This window comes from Vigna angularis, chromosome 9 (genome assembly GCF_016808095.1).
Source record: "Vigna angularis cultivar LongXiaoDou No.4 chromosome 9, ASM1680809v1, whole genome shotgun sequence".
Classification (NCBI taxonomy): Eukaryota; Viridiplantae; Streptophyta; class Magnoliopsida; order Fabales; family Fabaceae; genus Vigna; species Vigna angularis.
Window position 1 is genome coordinate 14,468,086 of NC_068978.1, and position 17,063 is coordinate 14,485,148.

General features: G+C 36.9%; 1 protein-coding gene across 6 annotated transcripts; it reads right to left on the bottom strand.

Annotated features, from left to right (window-relative positions):
• Nucleotides 1–2,457: 2,457 nt before the first annotated feature.
• LOC108322216 (uncharacterized protein ycf20) lies at nt 2,458–5,551 on the bottom strand. 6 transcript variants are annotated; one of them, XM_052868882.1, is made up of 4 exons: nt 5,430–5,538; nt 4,881–5,253; nt 4,558–4,751; nt 2,458–3,893 (listed from the first exon to the last, which is right to left on the bottom strand). In XM_052868882.1, the coding sequence occupies exons 3-4, from the start codon at nt 4,734–4,736 to the stop codon at nt 3,491–3,493; spliced, it is 582 nt and encodes a 193-aa protein (XP_052724842.1). In that variant the 5' UTR covers nt 4,737–4,751; nt 4,881–5,253; nt 5,430–5,538; the 3' UTR covers nt 2,458–3,490. The 6 variants fall into 6 exon arrangements, with proteins under 6 accessions (XP_052724842.1, XP_017409726.1, XP_017409725.1 ...); XM_017554237.2 differs by having other exon boundaries at nt 2,459–3,893; nt 4,558–4,628; nt 5,113–5,218; nt 5,430–5,551; XM_017554236.2 differs by having other exon boundaries at nt 2,459–3,893; nt 5,113–5,218; nt 5,430–5,551.
• Between the last annotated feature and the right edge of the window lie 11,512 nt (nt 5,552–17,063).

Below are 17,063 nucleotides of genomic sequence, written 5' to 3' on the forward strand. Positions count from 1 at the left end.
TTTACAGTATGAACAATAGTCCCCATGAGTACCTTTTTCAAACGTCTTTCCCCTAACATTTGTGCCTTTGTGGACTTCCTTTCTAGTTGTCATGGCAGAGCTTGTGTTGGAGATCCCTCCGTTAAGCATGACAATTCTCCGAGTTTCTTCTCCTTTTACCATAAAAAAAACTTCTGACAGGGATGATAATTTTTCTCTTCCAAAAATCTGAACCCGGATTGGGTCGTTCTCATGATTCAGGCCCTGTAGAAATTTAAAGATTCTTTCCCTTTCAATGAATTCAACAAGAGCGTCAAAATATGTTTTACACATCTTTATTGTTTGGATTTGATCGAGTTCCATCCAAAGACCATTCAAGATTCCGTGAAATTCTGATACGGAAAGGGAGCCTTGTTTTGTATTAAATATCCTGTTCTTGATGTCATAGTAAGCAGCAAGATCCTATTTTAAAGAAAAGGTACTCTATAAATTATCCCATATTTCTTTTGCAGAAGAATGAAACATATAATTTCTCCTTATCTTAGGAATCATGGATTTCTACATCCAAGTCATAATTAATGAATCTTCATTGTCCCAAATTGAATAATGAGTGTCGTCTGGTCCTGGTCCTCCTCTATCTATGTGATCAAGTTTTGAACGACCCTTAAGAACCCTTCGAATAAATTAGCTCCATTGTAAGTAATTCTGACCATCCAACCAACAGGTACTTCCTATATTTGGTAGGTCATTAGGTACCCCAAAGGAATACTTTTTACTACAGACATCCCGTACCCAAGAAAAGGAACAAAACCTTCAAACTCATATCTACTCAAATATAGGCCAAACGAGTCGTCACCAACCCTAGGAACAAACTCAGGAGATTCTGGCTGTGGCGGCAGCGGCGAGTGAGTCACACCGAGGAAAAACGGGGCAGAACTTAAAACTCATATCTACACAAATATAGCCCAAACGAGTTGTCACCGACCCTAGGAATAGACTCAGGAGGCTCCGACGACCCTATCTGTGGCGGCGGCAGCGAGTGGGTCTCACCGAAGGTGGGCGCGTGGGCTACACGCGCCGGCGACGGTAGCGGCGCATGGCGGTGCATAGCGGCTCCTCTCACGGAGCAATTTTCGGCGTTGTGATCGCTGATGTTGGGCACACCTTTCTGCCCTATGAACGACCCCAACCGGCAACTACGGCAGCGACAGTGGTCGGACAGCGGCGGCGGTGTGACTTGTTGCAGCGAATCGATTTCCAAGATCAGGAGCTCTGACACCAAGTTGAAAATAAGACTTATTTTATTATTCTCAATCATGAAAATACATTCTCATACCCTCTATTTGTAATAATTTAATTCTCCTAAAAAGAGAAATAGGAAAACTAGGAAAATAAAATAAAATAAAAGATTATGTATCGATTTTCTCTAATTAGGAAGATTCTAAAGATATTATCTCAAATTACAACGTCTTGATTTCATATTAGCATCATATTTTGACATTATGTTGTTAACATATTGTATATTTTCATGTCAGTGAAGTCATTAAATTGAGTTGAAATTTTTTTTTTTGTAGTTTTTAAGTCGATTAAAATTTAAGCTAAATCTTAGTTTTTATTGGGTGTAGAAAAAAATGTTAAATTCGTTGCCATAGTTATTAATGAAAAATAAACTTAGTATAGATATTCCAACTAAAATTTAAATTTATTCCATACAAACCCCTTCACAGCTTGCATAAGCATAGGTGAGAAACACAAAAATGAAAAAATTAAGCAAGACAGTATTTTTAACTTTGATGTACAACATATGGTCTTCTGTTATCATGATGGTGTAAAAGGGTTCATGAAACTGTATTTGTCAGCATTCTGTACAAGGATTGAATTTATGACATGCCTTTTCCATGCCCATGGTCAATCAATCTAGGCTATGAATTTTATTTTATAAGCTACATAGTGTATGTTAATATCCATAATAACTAATGAATTACAATGCAAAAAATCATCTATATAAAAAGATAGATGGATATTAAACAGGTTTTAAACTTATATTTACTTCAAACCAATTCTATAAAATTACTATTCCAACATGATCATAAGTAATTTAAAATGAATCCAAACACATTATAATTAATTTTAGCCACAATTAGTTTTTATAAAATGAACTTAGTTTAAATTCTATTCTCCAGATGATAATCCAAATGCATAGTTAGTTTAGCAGTATTAAATTGTCACAAATAGTAAAATATTGTTAGTGCTGATTGCTTAACATCCAACCGAACTAGTTTCAGATTTCAAAAAATTTGGTGTCAGGGGAATCATAAGGGGAAGGACGCAATTAGAGAAATAGTTACTCAGATTCAAGTTGAATTTGCTTGAAATGTAGAAGGTAAAGTTGCCATCCCTTGGAAAATTGACCAGCATTCTTCTTGAAAAAGTGAATGTAATCTGGTCATCAAGCTGAGTTAAAAACTGACATACATTCATCAAAGTGATGCACATAAATTTATCGCAATAGAATTTCTAGTACATACATTCATCAAAGAGATATATCTACATCAATTTGCACTGTGCAATGATTTCAGGAGGTAACTGTATATCCAAAATGTATATAGACATGAGGGATGACTTTTCTTCTAGCGAACTAAAATTGTACATAGATGGATAAATTTTCAACAAATGGATAAAATTGCAATACTAATAAAGAAAAACAAATCAATTCAACAAATGGCACTGTTTGCAGTTCATGGTGGAGCTTGGTAGACATCAACATGGTGCAATTTTCAAGTATTTTGTAGTTCATGTAGAAATGATGATCCACAATCACATTACAAAAACTATATCTGAGACAGTTTGCATTATTTGTACCAAACTCAATTTTTGCATCACCATTCACGAGGCAATCAAGTTTCCTCTGTATGGAAAAGACACATATTCCGTGTTGGACATGTAAAACAGTGCTGGATTTCTTGCAAAAAGATCCAAAGTTCCACATCATTGTATACCATCATCTCACATGTTCCAATTTGTATGAATGCCCCTGCAAAATGAATACCAGCAATCCCACTACTATCAAGGAACTGTTGCCAACACGGATTATAGGATGAAACATTGAAGTAAGGGACAGAAGGAGTGAAATAATGTTCCAGGAGTTGGTTGAACCAAAGCCGATGTAGAGTTAATTGAAAATGTGAAGTTGTTGAATGTTTCAATGCCCTTCAATGTGCTCCAGTCAAAACTCAACCATTGCTATGTTCGTCATATGCATGATTCATCTCATAGCTTGAATGTCTTATCTTCTGGATATGTGCACTGAACTTCAGGGATTTTAACGGTAGAATTGAAAAAGATCCATCTTTCGTCGAGTTAAGTGTAACTTCAGTATTTATCAAACATAGTGGGGACAGATTACTGCAATGGCAATGAGTCATGTGCATTATAAATGCCAAGCATCATAAGAAAAGTGGGAAATTTCAATTCACATAGAAGGGATTGCTCATCCAGCAATACGATCAAATCAATATTTAAAGGAATCTAAGAAAAGTCCCAGTGTAAGGCCAGCCTTCCAATAATTAAACAAGGAAATAAGGCCTCTATTCATGCTAACTAAAGGAAGAGAAGCCCTATACATGAGAGCCCCAATGACTTCCACAACAGCCACAGCCAAGGCAGCAGATAGAATGTCCCAGTCACCAGTTTGTCCAATAACAGTGGCAAAGGCAGTTGCACAATAAAATCCAACCAAGAAGAAAAGCAGCTTCATGGGAAGATTTTTCTTTACCTCCTGAATTTTAGAACCTAACTTACTCTGAAACTCTTGAATCACTCTCATTATGCGGGTCCTTCCATTACTGCCATTTGAAGTGGAAGAACTAAAACTGCTGTCATTTAAGCTGTTTCTTACTGACCAAGTCATCCTCCTGAAGACATAAAGACTTAATATCCTAAGAAAAAGATCAACAATAATGGTTCTCCTCATATAACCAATTTTTGATTGATATTCACCTATACAGTGTTTCAAACACCACGGTTGCAAGTACAAGTTCATATTGATATCCCAAATTAGCTACAAAATATCAGCTATTTCAATTATATGCCTACCTTTTAGAATACAGTCTTCAAAAGAATGTCAATATTACAACATAAGGTCTACACCAAATTAAGTTTACCAGACTTTTGAAATGAAACACGTTTCATTAACCGTTAAACACATTTCACCATGTTAGACTAAAGGAAGAACACTTCTCATCATCTGTTATAGAACAAGAAAACCCTTAATCACTTTAGACAATTTCTTCTTATCATCTTTTGTAGACCCCCAAAACTCCTTATCACTTTAGACACTTAATCCCACCTAACCAAAAAATAGAAAATGTGTAACCCAATAAAGTTGATGTGAAGGAACTGTCTAGCAACAAAGACAGGTATACAATATCATCCTCTCTTAAATAGAACTACGCTTCCGTGCTTCATGCCAGCATTTATTTGGTACAGAATCTCCAAATTATGTATCAGGTATCAAAAGCTGTCCTAGATTTTATGCAGGATTAAAAGTCATAAACAAAAACTGCCACTGAGACTTACTTGAAATTAACAATTAAACAATGTTGAGCAATCCTAAAGCATGGAGAGCATTGCTTCTGGCCAATCGTGGTCTTGTAAAAGAAAGCATCAAAATCAACTCTTGAACAGTTATAATCACGAGATTTAAATTTGGCAATTGTCACACAACCGGAAGACATCATTCTAGTTGCAAACAACATGAAGAGTCTTCACTCCTGGAGATGATAAACATACATTACCAGCATATGCAGAGAATGATAACAGATGTAATCTCAACTGAAACATCTCAAATCAAATTATGTGGGATACAAAGATAAATGGAACCATAGGTAAATGGAAATTACCGTTCTCGCGTGTAAGTAATTCACTTGACATTACAGCAAAAGAAAGATAGACACAAAGAACTTGAATAAAATACAAAGATTCTTCACAAGACAAGTGCATGCTAAAAATCCATATCAGAGACTTCCTTCACATCAGCAAAGTGCTCGCAGCCGAAAATTTAATATACAGAAATATGCAATACAAATAGTCTAATTCAAATCTTTGCTAAAACATAACAGATTCAATAGCTACCATCTTTCATTCTTGAAACTGGTAATTTTCTTTCATCATCTTTGTATTCCACAGTAATCTGACTCGATTCAACTGCTTGTTAGCGTCAGAGGTTAACAATGAGTACCTGTCAGCAAAAAAATAAATAACAAGAAACACATCCTAGTCTGGGTTTCGTTAATTGACAAAGAAGATCAATATATATATATATATATATATATATATATATATGAAAAAAAAACAATTTTGAAAAGGAACCGAAATAATTGAAAAGAACGAACAAAATGGGTGTTTGAGTAATGAACAATTAAGGCTAAAAAGTGAACTTAGAATCTTACTTTGTGTCTTGGTTGTAATACCAAATTGCAAATTCAGTGTAAAATTAGGGCACGAGGTTCTTTCAAATTGAACCTCTTATCATTTCAGAGTACAATGTATAGCAGTTGCACTTGCATTTGCAGCAGAAAGGCTGTGTGAATACTTGTTATTTATCACCCGTTTTCACAATATTTTTTCATTTTTCTATTCACCAAATTACTTATGCTGATAAAAGTGATTTTTGTTTTACTATTCAGGTGTAAATTATTATTTTTTAAAAATTATTCTATGCCATTTTTTTTTTCTTTCACAGTTAAAGAAAGTTTTAACAAACAGTTTAAAATGTTCAAAACCAAGTTTATGTAATATATATTATTATATAAAAGGGATTTGTTTATATATATATATATATATATATTAATAAGTTATCTTTTTTAAATTAAAATAATTATTTTATAAATTTTAATTTTAAGTATTTAATATTTCCTCTTTTTTATTTCACTTTTCCATTTCAATTAATTATTTTTAAATAAAAATAATTATCTATGATAAAAAATGTTTATAAAATTATCTATGTAGAAATTATTTATATCTATTTTTATAATTAGGAGAATGATCATCACTGTTATAACCATTTGTTTTTCTAATATCTTTTTCCGTATTCGATCTTTATTTAACCATTATAACAGTAGTTTTTTTTATTTCAACTTGAATAATTATAAATTTCATTATGGAAAAGTGTTTCTTACCTTGAACTTAAACCTTTACTTATAGGGTTTAAAAAAATCATACCTATTAATTTACCTCTTAATGATTATTAATGTCAACATTAACCACTCATCAATAGCAGTTATCATATTGACTACGCTTTAACTCTGCTTAACGGCTGTCGGACCCGAGCGGCTGCGTTGCTCTTCGTCCTAACCCAACCAATCGGTTTATCCGACTCACCACATAGTAACATAGGCCTCCCAAGCCCTTGCAAATCATTTGGAATTGTGTGAGGGTTTCTCTCGGTTCTGCTGATCGGTTTATGAACTTCCCCTTACAAAAACTACCAAGGATACTTACTCTTCACTCGATGACACGTATTCATCCTCTTTTCAGATAAACAATGTCTTCCTTTGAGTTCGCCAGGGTGGAAGGCCGTGGGTATGCTGACGATGCTGTAGAGTCGTCCTCCTCCACCAACTTTTCCATATTTGGTCCCAATGGTGAGAGGGACCCTCCTGTTGACAACTAGGTCGTTTCACCAACTGCCGAGAACTCCTCTCGTCTTCTTGAGGCAATTGAAGACGACGTGGCGATCAACGTCGACTTCATCGATGAGTGGGATAGAAGGTGCAAATTTAGGCTCGCTGTTGCCGGTTACGGTTGGGCTCCTCATGAGGTTAAGCTTTATTTTTCCTCCTTTGTTATTGGCAAGTCAATAGAAGAACTGACTAATAGGGTTTTCTTAGTGAAGAAGGCCAGTGATGCTGATTGTTTTAAGTTGGTCGTCTGCCAGTTAAATGAGTGGGCTTGCCATGGCCGAAAAAGGTATGCCTAAGATTTCTTCTACGCCTATTCAACATTATTTCGCGATCTACGTGTTCTTCTTCCCTTCTCAAACTTCAAAATGGGTGTGCTGCGAGAAGTTAACGTTGCTCCCACCTAGTTTCATCCGAACGGGTAGGCTTTCATGCAAGCATTCTTGATCGTTTGTGCCGCTCTTGTTCTTACTCTCACTCCTGGCTCGTTCCTCTATTTCTTCCGTGTCACCCCTCACCCGAACAAGCCTTGGGTTTCCCTTATCTCAATAAACGAAGGCTTAATTGCTTATTTTTCCTCAGTTTTGCTCAAGTGCGTTAAGTGCTTATTTTTATTCTCTCTCCTCTACTCCTCTGAACACAACAACTTTTTGTTAGTACACTCTTAAATATTTAAATTTTTATTTATTTATATGTTTTATGTAAAATAATTTTGTGTTTTTTATCTGACAGAACATTACTATGTTTTTTATTTCTTTGTTTTATTAGTGGGGAAAATACACTAATTTTGATTTATGTGAAATATAATTCATTATTTTTTATCATCTTCTGACGTATAATTAATATATTTTTTATTGGAGAGAAAACTTGAATTAAACTGAATTTAGTATATTAAATCGTGTTCGGATGGGGAAGTGAGTAGTTATGGTGTTGAAGCATTAATTAAATAAATAGAAATAAGAGATGTATGTACTAAATTGAGTTAGGTGTCAATTACATCAATAATCACCAAATGCTGCAAACATTGACAAAAAGTTTTTGTGTTCAGAAAACTAGAGAAGATAGAAAAAAAAGTTAACGCCTTTTGTACCTATTTATCGGAAGGAATTTGATTGAGACAATTTTTATCCACTTTTGGACGAAATTGACACTTTTAAAACAAGTTTGGACGTAATTAAATCTTTTTTAAAAGGATGGACGAACTTGACACACTTCAGCCAAATTAGGGACAAAGAAAGCAATTAAGCCATAAAGGAAAGACAACTATTTAAGTTGTTCAACACATCTTACAAGGACTTCAAGGGAAATTTCCTCAAGGTTGTCATTCTTGAGGCTGGTCGTTCCCATTTTTATTTTCCAGACGATCAACCTAAGTTTCCCTTGTACTGGACCGATAGTCCCAATAAGGTTATTTCTTGGCCTAAGTCCTCCATGACTCCTAAAGAGCTGGAAGTGATCAGCCAGCTAAGTCAGCTACCCCTCAAGGCCTCCTCCCGCACGTTCATAGGCTATTTGGGTTCTAAGGCTCTTCATAATAGAGTGTTTGGTACTCTGCTTTTGATACCTTATATTGAGCAGTCGTTTGTAACTTATCTAAATTTCTTTTTGTTCTGCAGATTACCTATCGGCCATGGATCAAGGGAAGAACAACACTTTTGCCCGAATGATGGCTCGCAACCAGGAGGAACAAAAGAAGTCCGGGGAAGGATGCTTCTACCATCCTCTCATTACTCCCAAGCCTACAGTCATGCAAACTCCCCCCGTTGACCTTGAGATCCAAGCTGCTACCTCTGCTTCACACCCCGCGGAGGCTATCCCTATCTCTTCTGCTCAAACTCCAAAGAAGAAGAAAAATAAGAGGAAGGTTGCTCGGGAGGTTTCTGTATCCTCCAAACGCAGCCAAAGGACTCTTCCCAAGGGGGCCCTTCATCGGGCCGCTCGACCCCAATCTATGGGTGGCCCGTCGGATTCAATTTAATATCATACCTAAGGAGAAAGAGTATTCCAAGGGAATGATAGAAGAAGAGGTTTCTAACATGGCTTACGAGCTTGCCGCTCGATCAAGGGTGTGCATGGCCTATGCTGCTTCTAGGAGGAAAGTTGCTGCCTTCGTAGAGTTACAAGCTCTTCAGGAGAAGCTTGAAGCGACTGTAAAGTCAAATGAAGAGCTTACCCTTCGGGTAGCGAAGGTTGAGAAGTTTGTTGTCGATGACAAGGCGAAAGCCAAAGCTTTACTTGCTGAGGCTCGTACCATTGCACGCCAATTGCAACGATCCAACGATGACTTGAAGCTGGATCTTCCATGTTCCGGTGAGAGAAATAAGGAGTTGGTCATTGAAAGGGACGATCTTCTCATCGAGCGAGATTCTCTTCGTGGCAAACTGCAGAAGCTGGATGATGAAAATAAGTTCTTGGGCGAAGAGGTTATTAACGAACATGTCCTTGGCTTCAACCAGGTGATCGTCTAGTGTAACTTATTTTATCAAGTGCCTTTAGATGATCCCCGCTTCGACGTTATGAAGATGGTGGTTGAGGGTGAACACTTGCCCTTCCCTACTGTCCCCTAAGACTCCAGCCTCAACAAGTAATAGTTGAAGACATGGAAGAGGCCGAAGGGGAGAATGCCTAGCTTAAATAGTTGTTATCCACTCTTTGTACAGGGGTTCACATGATTTTTTGCCCCTTAACTTTTGTATCGAACTTTTATGAATGAACCTACACATTACTTTGCTTTTTCTTTTGTCCATTCTTTGTTTTTCATATTCTTTCAATCATTTTGATCCTAGTAGCTTATTCCCTAGGTTGAATTAGCTCAAGCGATTTAGGAACACATTCATCACCGAGCGGTAGACTCTAGGAGTTCACTTAGAGTGTTCCCTAGGTCAAAAATACCAAGGTGAGAATTACGGAAACGTTCCTCACCGAACAGTAGACTCTAGGAGTTCACTTAGAACGTTTCCTAGGTCAAGAATACTAAGGTGCAAGTTACGAAAACATTCCTCACCGAGCGGTGGGCTCTAGGAGTTCACTTAGAACATTCCCTAGGTCAAGAATGCTAAGGTAAGTGATAAAGGTTGGAAAACCGTTATTTTTATACTTAATTTTGATATTAAAAACAACCTTTATGACTTAGAAACTAGCTTAAAATCATGCTTTTGCTTAAGTTTTGGAAATAAGAGAGTTGGATGGATTTTATGTTTGGTTTTCCTTGTTTTGGCAGGAATTAAGATGAATTAGATGAAGTAAGTTGAAGTAGTAAGGAGCTGGACTTAGGAAAGGAAGTAAAAGTGCACAAAAGAAGAGCCACAGTCACCACTCAGCGCAACTTTTACCGCTGAGCGGTGTTCTGAAGCACCGCAGTCACCGCCGAGGGCTAAAACTACAACTGAGCGCCTTTTAGAAGAACTGCACTTATCGCTGAGCGGAAAAAGTGTCGTTGAGCGCCTTTTAATTGGCCTTGGGCCTATTTTCCGTAATTTTTAATAAACTATAGAAGGGTTTAGTCGACCTAGGGTTGGGATCTTTGGGGAGAAAGAGGTGAAATTACACTTTCTTCACCCCTTGGAGGCGAATTTTGGATGCAGAAGCTCCTTTCTTCAAATTCTAGGGTTCTATCTTTCATTCTTTCATTGTTTTTCATCTAGTTTCACCATGTTTATGGTGACCTAAACCTCCACTACTGGAAAAACGCGATTTACAGACGACATATTACCGAAGGCTTTGAAGCCCTCGGTATTGAGATGATTACCGAAGGCTTTGAAGCCGTCTGTAACGTTCTCGCTAATTTAAGTCTCAGATCGGGGTTTTCGTTCCCCATTTTCATTTTCTTCACGCTTCGTCGTTTTCTCCAAATTTTCCAATTTTCCTCCCCTTTGTTCTCTTCTCTGAAGCTTCCCCCTTCCCTTCCCTATTCTGCTGGTGCCCTCCAATATTGAGCGATTCTGGGACAAAGGGTTGGTTGGTTGACACTGATTTGGGGATTCTTTGGCTGGGATTGAAGATGGCGGTTTAGGGGTTCTACGCCTAGGTTCGCTGAGGCTGGTTTGGTGGTTTTGCGGTTGGGTTGGTTGACGCCGATTTGGGGGTTTTGCGGCTGGGTTCGTTGACGCAGGTTTCGGGGTTCGTGGGAGATGTCCGGAACGTGGCGGCAACGACAGTCTCATTGAAGGTTGGTAGATCTGGAGCGAATAGCATTGTGATGGTGATGGAGGTAGCAAGACGCGCTACGGCTGTTTTTGTGGTGGTTCTGCCAGTCTGCGAAGGGGATAAGATCGCGATTAGGTGACTCTCGCGATTATCATGTTTCTCGGCTCTACCGCCGATAAGGCTTTAGATCCGAACCAGCGTGTCCCTTTGTAATCACTCTTCTTCTCGAAGTCGTTCATGGAGGAGATCGGTGCTCTACTATCATAGAAGGCCTTCCCTATATGTGAGGAGATCTCTTTTGGAGGATTTTCGTGAAGGGTTGGTCCTCCGGTTGAGGTTTTCTGTTGAAGGCTGGTGGAAGAGTGGTTGATCGAGCAAGAGGGGAGAAGCGGCAATGCTCTTACCATCAAAACCGTAAGAGGTTAAAGTGGTTAGCAAGCTCAAGAAAAGTCCAGGTAAGGGGAGAACAAAGTTATATGTAATGCATGATGGGTTACATAAATGAATATGAGTTTTGGGTGGATGTTTTATGGTGCTTTTGTGTTTTCTCTCGTGTTTGGAAAAGTTCTATGTAATGAGAGTGACTTTGTTTATATTGATTTATGTATGAATATGCATGAGGGAAAAAATGATATTGATATGATGAACTTTTATATGTAAAATGTGATTGTGTGAATGAGGAGAGTATTTTTATTGGGAAAGAAGCAGACACGGGATCCACTCTCGGTCTCTTCTTGGATTCGGTAAACCCAGTGTGTGACATGTTCATAGGATCAAGAGAGAAAGGTTAGAATGCAGCGTGGGAATGAGTTGAATGATGAGTGAGGAGGTTTAGAGTATAAGGGTGTATTGGTGATGAAGGAAATAGGTGAAGGAGAAAAGAAGAGTGTGAATGTTGTAAGACGTGGAAGAAGAGAGAAGAGGAAATAAAGAGGTTAGGTCTGCTGGTTTTAGAAGAATATGAGAGAGATATTGGAAAGAAAGAAAGTGCATGTTTGAGTTAAGGAATAGGAGTTAAGGATGGTCCTACAAGCTTTATGAGGAAGAAAGAAAAGAAAAAGAAAAAGAGAAAGAATTGGGTTAAAATAGGTTGACCATGTGGGAAGAGCATGCATGTGGAAGGATTTCTTATTTTATTTCTGTAAGGTGTGGGTGATGTGTTTCAATAGGAGAGCCACGGTGTGGTGGTGATGTGAAGAAAACAGAAGAAGAATAGATAAGAGTGTGTGGTTGTGAAACTGTAGAGTAATGGTGTGTGAATAAAAAGAGAAAGGAGATAGAAGAGGTTATGGTTAGGTTCAAAAAGAGGAAAAACAGGGGAGTAGAGAATGGTGGCGTTAGGAGGGAGTATACGAAAGAGAGAAATAGAAATGAGAGTTAGTTAGGTATTATGAGTTTTAATTGAAAGAAAGAAGAAGAAAGACGTTCATAAACTAAGTTGAGGTTGCTTAAAGTATCCAATTTCCTTTCCACAATATACAAGATATTTTCCTATAGTAGTTGGTAAAGGCTACTGATATCTGGTTTCATATATGCATATTTATGATAAGAAAATAAAACCATTATCAGTTTTCTGCAATAATAATAATAATAATTCAGCAACCATAGCATCTTCTGCAGAATTTCAAACTTAGCAGTAGGTGGATTCTCCATAAATATAGTACTAAGATTCAGAATTTTAGTTAATTTTTTAGCCTTCGTTGACTTGAGAACATAAAAGTATAATTGATAGAGCTTTACCTTACAGTATTGGGATACTCCAAATGGATTTTCTTTTCTTTTCCTTTATGCTAATCTTAATTAGCTTTATTTCCTCATATATCTCCCTTAATCCAATGAGATCCAACATGTCCATTAATTGCATGAAATCAAGGTGAATATATATATGTAGTAATGTAGAAAAAACATTGTAGTAATCAAGGTGAATATATGCATTAAATGCCCAAAAATCATTGCTTGAGCAGTAGGACCGATCTACATTAATTTTACTTGAATTTTTCTGAATTTTAATTCTGTTTAGTATAGAACTCACTACTGTACATCTTTAATTTCATTCCTAGTTGTTCAAGTTTAATTTGCTGTCCTAGAGTCATTTTAGTTTATTACAAATAAGTTTGATTCTTCTTTTGAGATTTGGTTGGTGAATTGGACCAATTTTTTGTGCTAAAGAGCAACTGAAGCAGTGAAAATCTGAATTCCAAGCTTTGAGCCTCCACTGGCAGTTTAAACAAGTCACATTTGGTAAAACAAAGTTGTTCCAATCATAAAATTAAGTGTCCAAACGTGTTTGTGCAAAATTGCCATTCAAACCACCAATTTTTAAACACTTTTTCTGGTATAGTTGCAGAATCTTGATATTGAATGTTTGTTGTGATTACTGCATCAAATTTAATCTCAATTAGAATAGAATAAATCATTTGGAAAGCCTCTGGATCTGTTAATGGCCATATATTAGTTTTATAAGGTTAGTACTAAGATTCAGAATTTTGGTTAATTTTTTAGAACATGTTTATTAGCATTGTTAATTTTTAGTTAATTTGAGAGAAATAGAACATGTTTATTAGCATTGTTAATAGAACATGATGAATATGATATTATTGTTGTTGTTCTTCACAGGGGATCCAAAAGAAGTGTTTGGTTCTTTGCACACTAGATACTTGGAACTGCAGTCACATTCCTGGGTGTCCTGAATGTATATCTTGGATTAGAAGCCTACCACCAAAATGGGTCTATAAACAAAATCAAGGATTACAAGTGTTTAAAGCATATAGAGTACTGGTGAATTTGAATTCAAAGATTGTAAATTACTTGGCTTATATGTTTTTTATGTCTCGCTAAATCACTTTTTTGCAAGCATAATATTAATTACTTCTGGGAAATAAACGTCTATATATGTTTAGTTTACGCGTGTTATATATATATAATTAAGATTTTTCAAGCGTAGGTTGTCAACAATACACTAAACCAAAACACCTAAAAAAATACATTGCAGATAATTACCGAAGGCTTCTGCCCCTCGGTAATTACCGAAGGCTTCTGCCCCTCGGTAATTACCGAAGGCTTTCGCCCTTCGGTAATTATCGAAGGGCAAAGGCCGTCGGTAATGGTTAGCGACAAGGGATTTACCGACGGTCATCTGACCGTCGCTAAGCCGTCGGTAATTGCTTATTACCGACGGCTTCTGGATGTTTCCGAAGGATTATGGCCGTCGGTAATGCCCTTCTTTACTGTAGTGCTCCATTGTTGTTGGGGAACCGATGTAATCCTTTGAAACTCTAATGTATTAAATTGATTCTTGATTTTATATGCTTTACTTCATTAATTGGTAGGGTTTTTCCTCTTTACTCTATGCATGCTTTGTTTAACTCATTCAATTGCATGATCATTGATGTTATCTATATGGACACATATAGGTAAATCTAGAACTGGAGAAATTCTCCCGAAAGCAATATTACCTAGACATAGGAATAGGAGGATCAACTGCCTTTAAGCTTATGTGCGAATGTAATGCATGAATAATTGCTAGGGAGACAAGACATTGTAAACTAGTGATTAGGAGTAGGCTTTCTTCATCGAGACATCGGGTTTAAGGTAAATTAGAAAGTGGCATTAACATTAATGAAGAAAGATGAATTCTTGAATACATGAGAGTGGATAGGATGAGTCGGAAACCCCAACAACATAATCATTCATATTTTACATCAATCATTTCTGCATATTTCAATCCAATTGATCAACATATGCATCAATATTTACTTTTTAGTATTTGCATCTAAACCTAAAAGATTTTGTTTACAAGTCTAATTTAATCACGAAATCACATAGGTGTTTTGGTCGTGAGTCCTTTGGGAAACAATACTTGGTCTTACCATTTTATTATTACTTGATACGATTCGGTACACTTGCCGAGTCTTTTCTTGACGTAGCAACTGTTTTCTCCAGGATTCGCTTGATCCCTCTGTTAGACACCTCAGCTTGCCCATTAGTTTGTGGATGATACGGTGCAGCTACCTTATGTCTCACACATTAATGTTTGAGTACCTTTGCTAGCTGATAATTACAAAAATGAGATCCTTCATCACTAATAAGCACTATGGGAGTTCGAAAGCGTTAAAAGATCTGCCTCTTTAGAAATTTAATCACAGTGCTAGCATCATTTTTGGGACACGCTAATGCTTCCACCCATTTACTTACATAGTCAACTGCCACCAATATATATTCATTATTAAAAGATGGTGGAAAGGGTCCTACAAAATCAATACCCCAACAGTCAAAGACTTCAACCTCTAAAATGCCTTGTAAAGGCATCTCATGACGTCTTGAAATAGTCCCAGTTCTTTGACACTTGTCACAATTCCTGGCATGATTATGAGCATCTTTAAATAGAGTAGGCCAATAAAAATCTGACTGGAGAACTTTTGCTGCAGTTCTTTCCCCATTGAAATGTCCTCCATAGGGTGAGTCATGGTAGTGCCAGAGAATTCCTTCTGCTTCTTCATTGGTCACCCACCGCCTCAAAAGATTATCTGCTCCAATTTTAAACAAATAAGGATCATCCCAGATGAACTGCTTGGCATCATGCAAAAAAAATTTTCTTTGTTGCCAATTAAGATCTTTTGGAATTTCTCCTGCAGCTTTAAAATTGGCCATATCAGCAAACCACGACCTCTTTTGAAAAGTGTCTCATCTGAAAAAGACTCCCAGATTTATGCTTCTTTGCTAGTAACTTCAAGGTTAACTAACTGAGATAAGTGATCAGCAATCAAATTCTCACTCCCCTTTTTATCACGGATTTCAACATCAAATTCTTGCAATAGAAGTACCCATCTGATCAAACGTGGCTTAGAATCTGGTTTTGTCAACAAATATTTTATAGTTGCATGATCTGTGTAGATAATCACCTTAGACCCAATGAGATAAGGTCTAAATTTCTCCAAAGCATAAACTATGGCTAAGAACTCCTTCTCAGTGGTAGCATAATTCAACTGGGCATCATTTAAAACTTTGCTAGCATAATAGATTGTGTGAAATATCTTTTCTTTTCTTTGACAAAGCATGACTCCTATTGCATAATCACTAGCATCACACATTAGCTCAAAATGATGATTCCAATCTGGAGCTACAATTACTGGAGCCGATACCAACTTACTTTTCAAGATATAAAAGGCTTTCAAACATTCTTCATTTATCACAAAAGGTACATCTTTAACCAGCAAATTACTCAATGGTTTTGCAATTTTTAGAAGTCTTTAATAAATCTTCTATAGAATCCAACATGGCCTAAGAAGCTTTTGATTCCCTTCACATTTGTTGGTGGAGGGAGTTTCTCAATGACCTCTACTTTGGCTTTATCAACTTCAATCCCCTTCGTAGAAATCTTGTGCCCTAACACAATTCCTTCTGTTACCATGAAATGACATTTCTCCCAATTAAGTACCAGATTTGTTTGAACACACCTTTGAGAACAATGTCCAGATTCGCCAAACACCTTTGGAAAGAATCTCCAAAGACTGAAAAATCATCCATGAAGACTTCAATGCACTTCTCTATGAGATCTGCAAAAATTGTCTACATATACCTTTGAAATGTGGCTGGAGCGTTACATAACCCAAATGGCATCTTTCTGTAGGCAAAGACACCAAAAGGACATGTAAATGACGTCTTCTCTTGGTCTTTTGGATCTACCACAATTTGATCGTATCCAGAATATCCATCCAGAAAACAATAAAAAGCCTGACTTGCCAATCTTTCCAACATCTGGTCCATGAAAGGAATAGGAAAATGATCCTTCTTGGTAGCTTTATTCAGCTTCCTGTAATCAATGCACATTCGCCATCTAGTAACAGTCCGAGTAGGAATAAGTTCATTCTTCTCATTATAGATTACTGTCATCCCACCTTTCTTTGGAACTATCTGTACGGGACTCCCCCATTCATTGTCAGAGATTGGATAAATAATGCCAGCTACCAAAAGCTTCAATACTTCTTTTCTAACCACTTCCTTCATGACAAGATTTAGCCTTCTCTGTGGTTGAGCACTTGGCCTATAGTCATCTTCCATAAAGATCCTGTGCATGCAATAAGTTGGACTTATACCTTTAAGATCTGAAATTGACCAATCAATAGCTTCTTTGTTGGCTTTTAATATTTCTACAAACTTTTCTTCATCTTTAGGAAGCAAAAAATTACTGATAATGACTTGCTTTTTTCCATCTTCTAGAAAAACATACTTCAAGTGTGATGGTAACATTTTTAATTC

Coding starts and splice junctions, on each gene's coding strand:
- LOC108322216 (XM_052868882.1), bottom strand. CDS start 4,736: ATGTTGTTTGCAACTAGAATGATGTCTTCCGGTTGTGTGACAATTGCC. Junction 3,894..4,557: donor TGTTTAATTGTTAATTTCAA/GTAAGTCTCAGT, acceptor TTATGTCTTCAG/GAGGATGACTTGGTCAGTAA.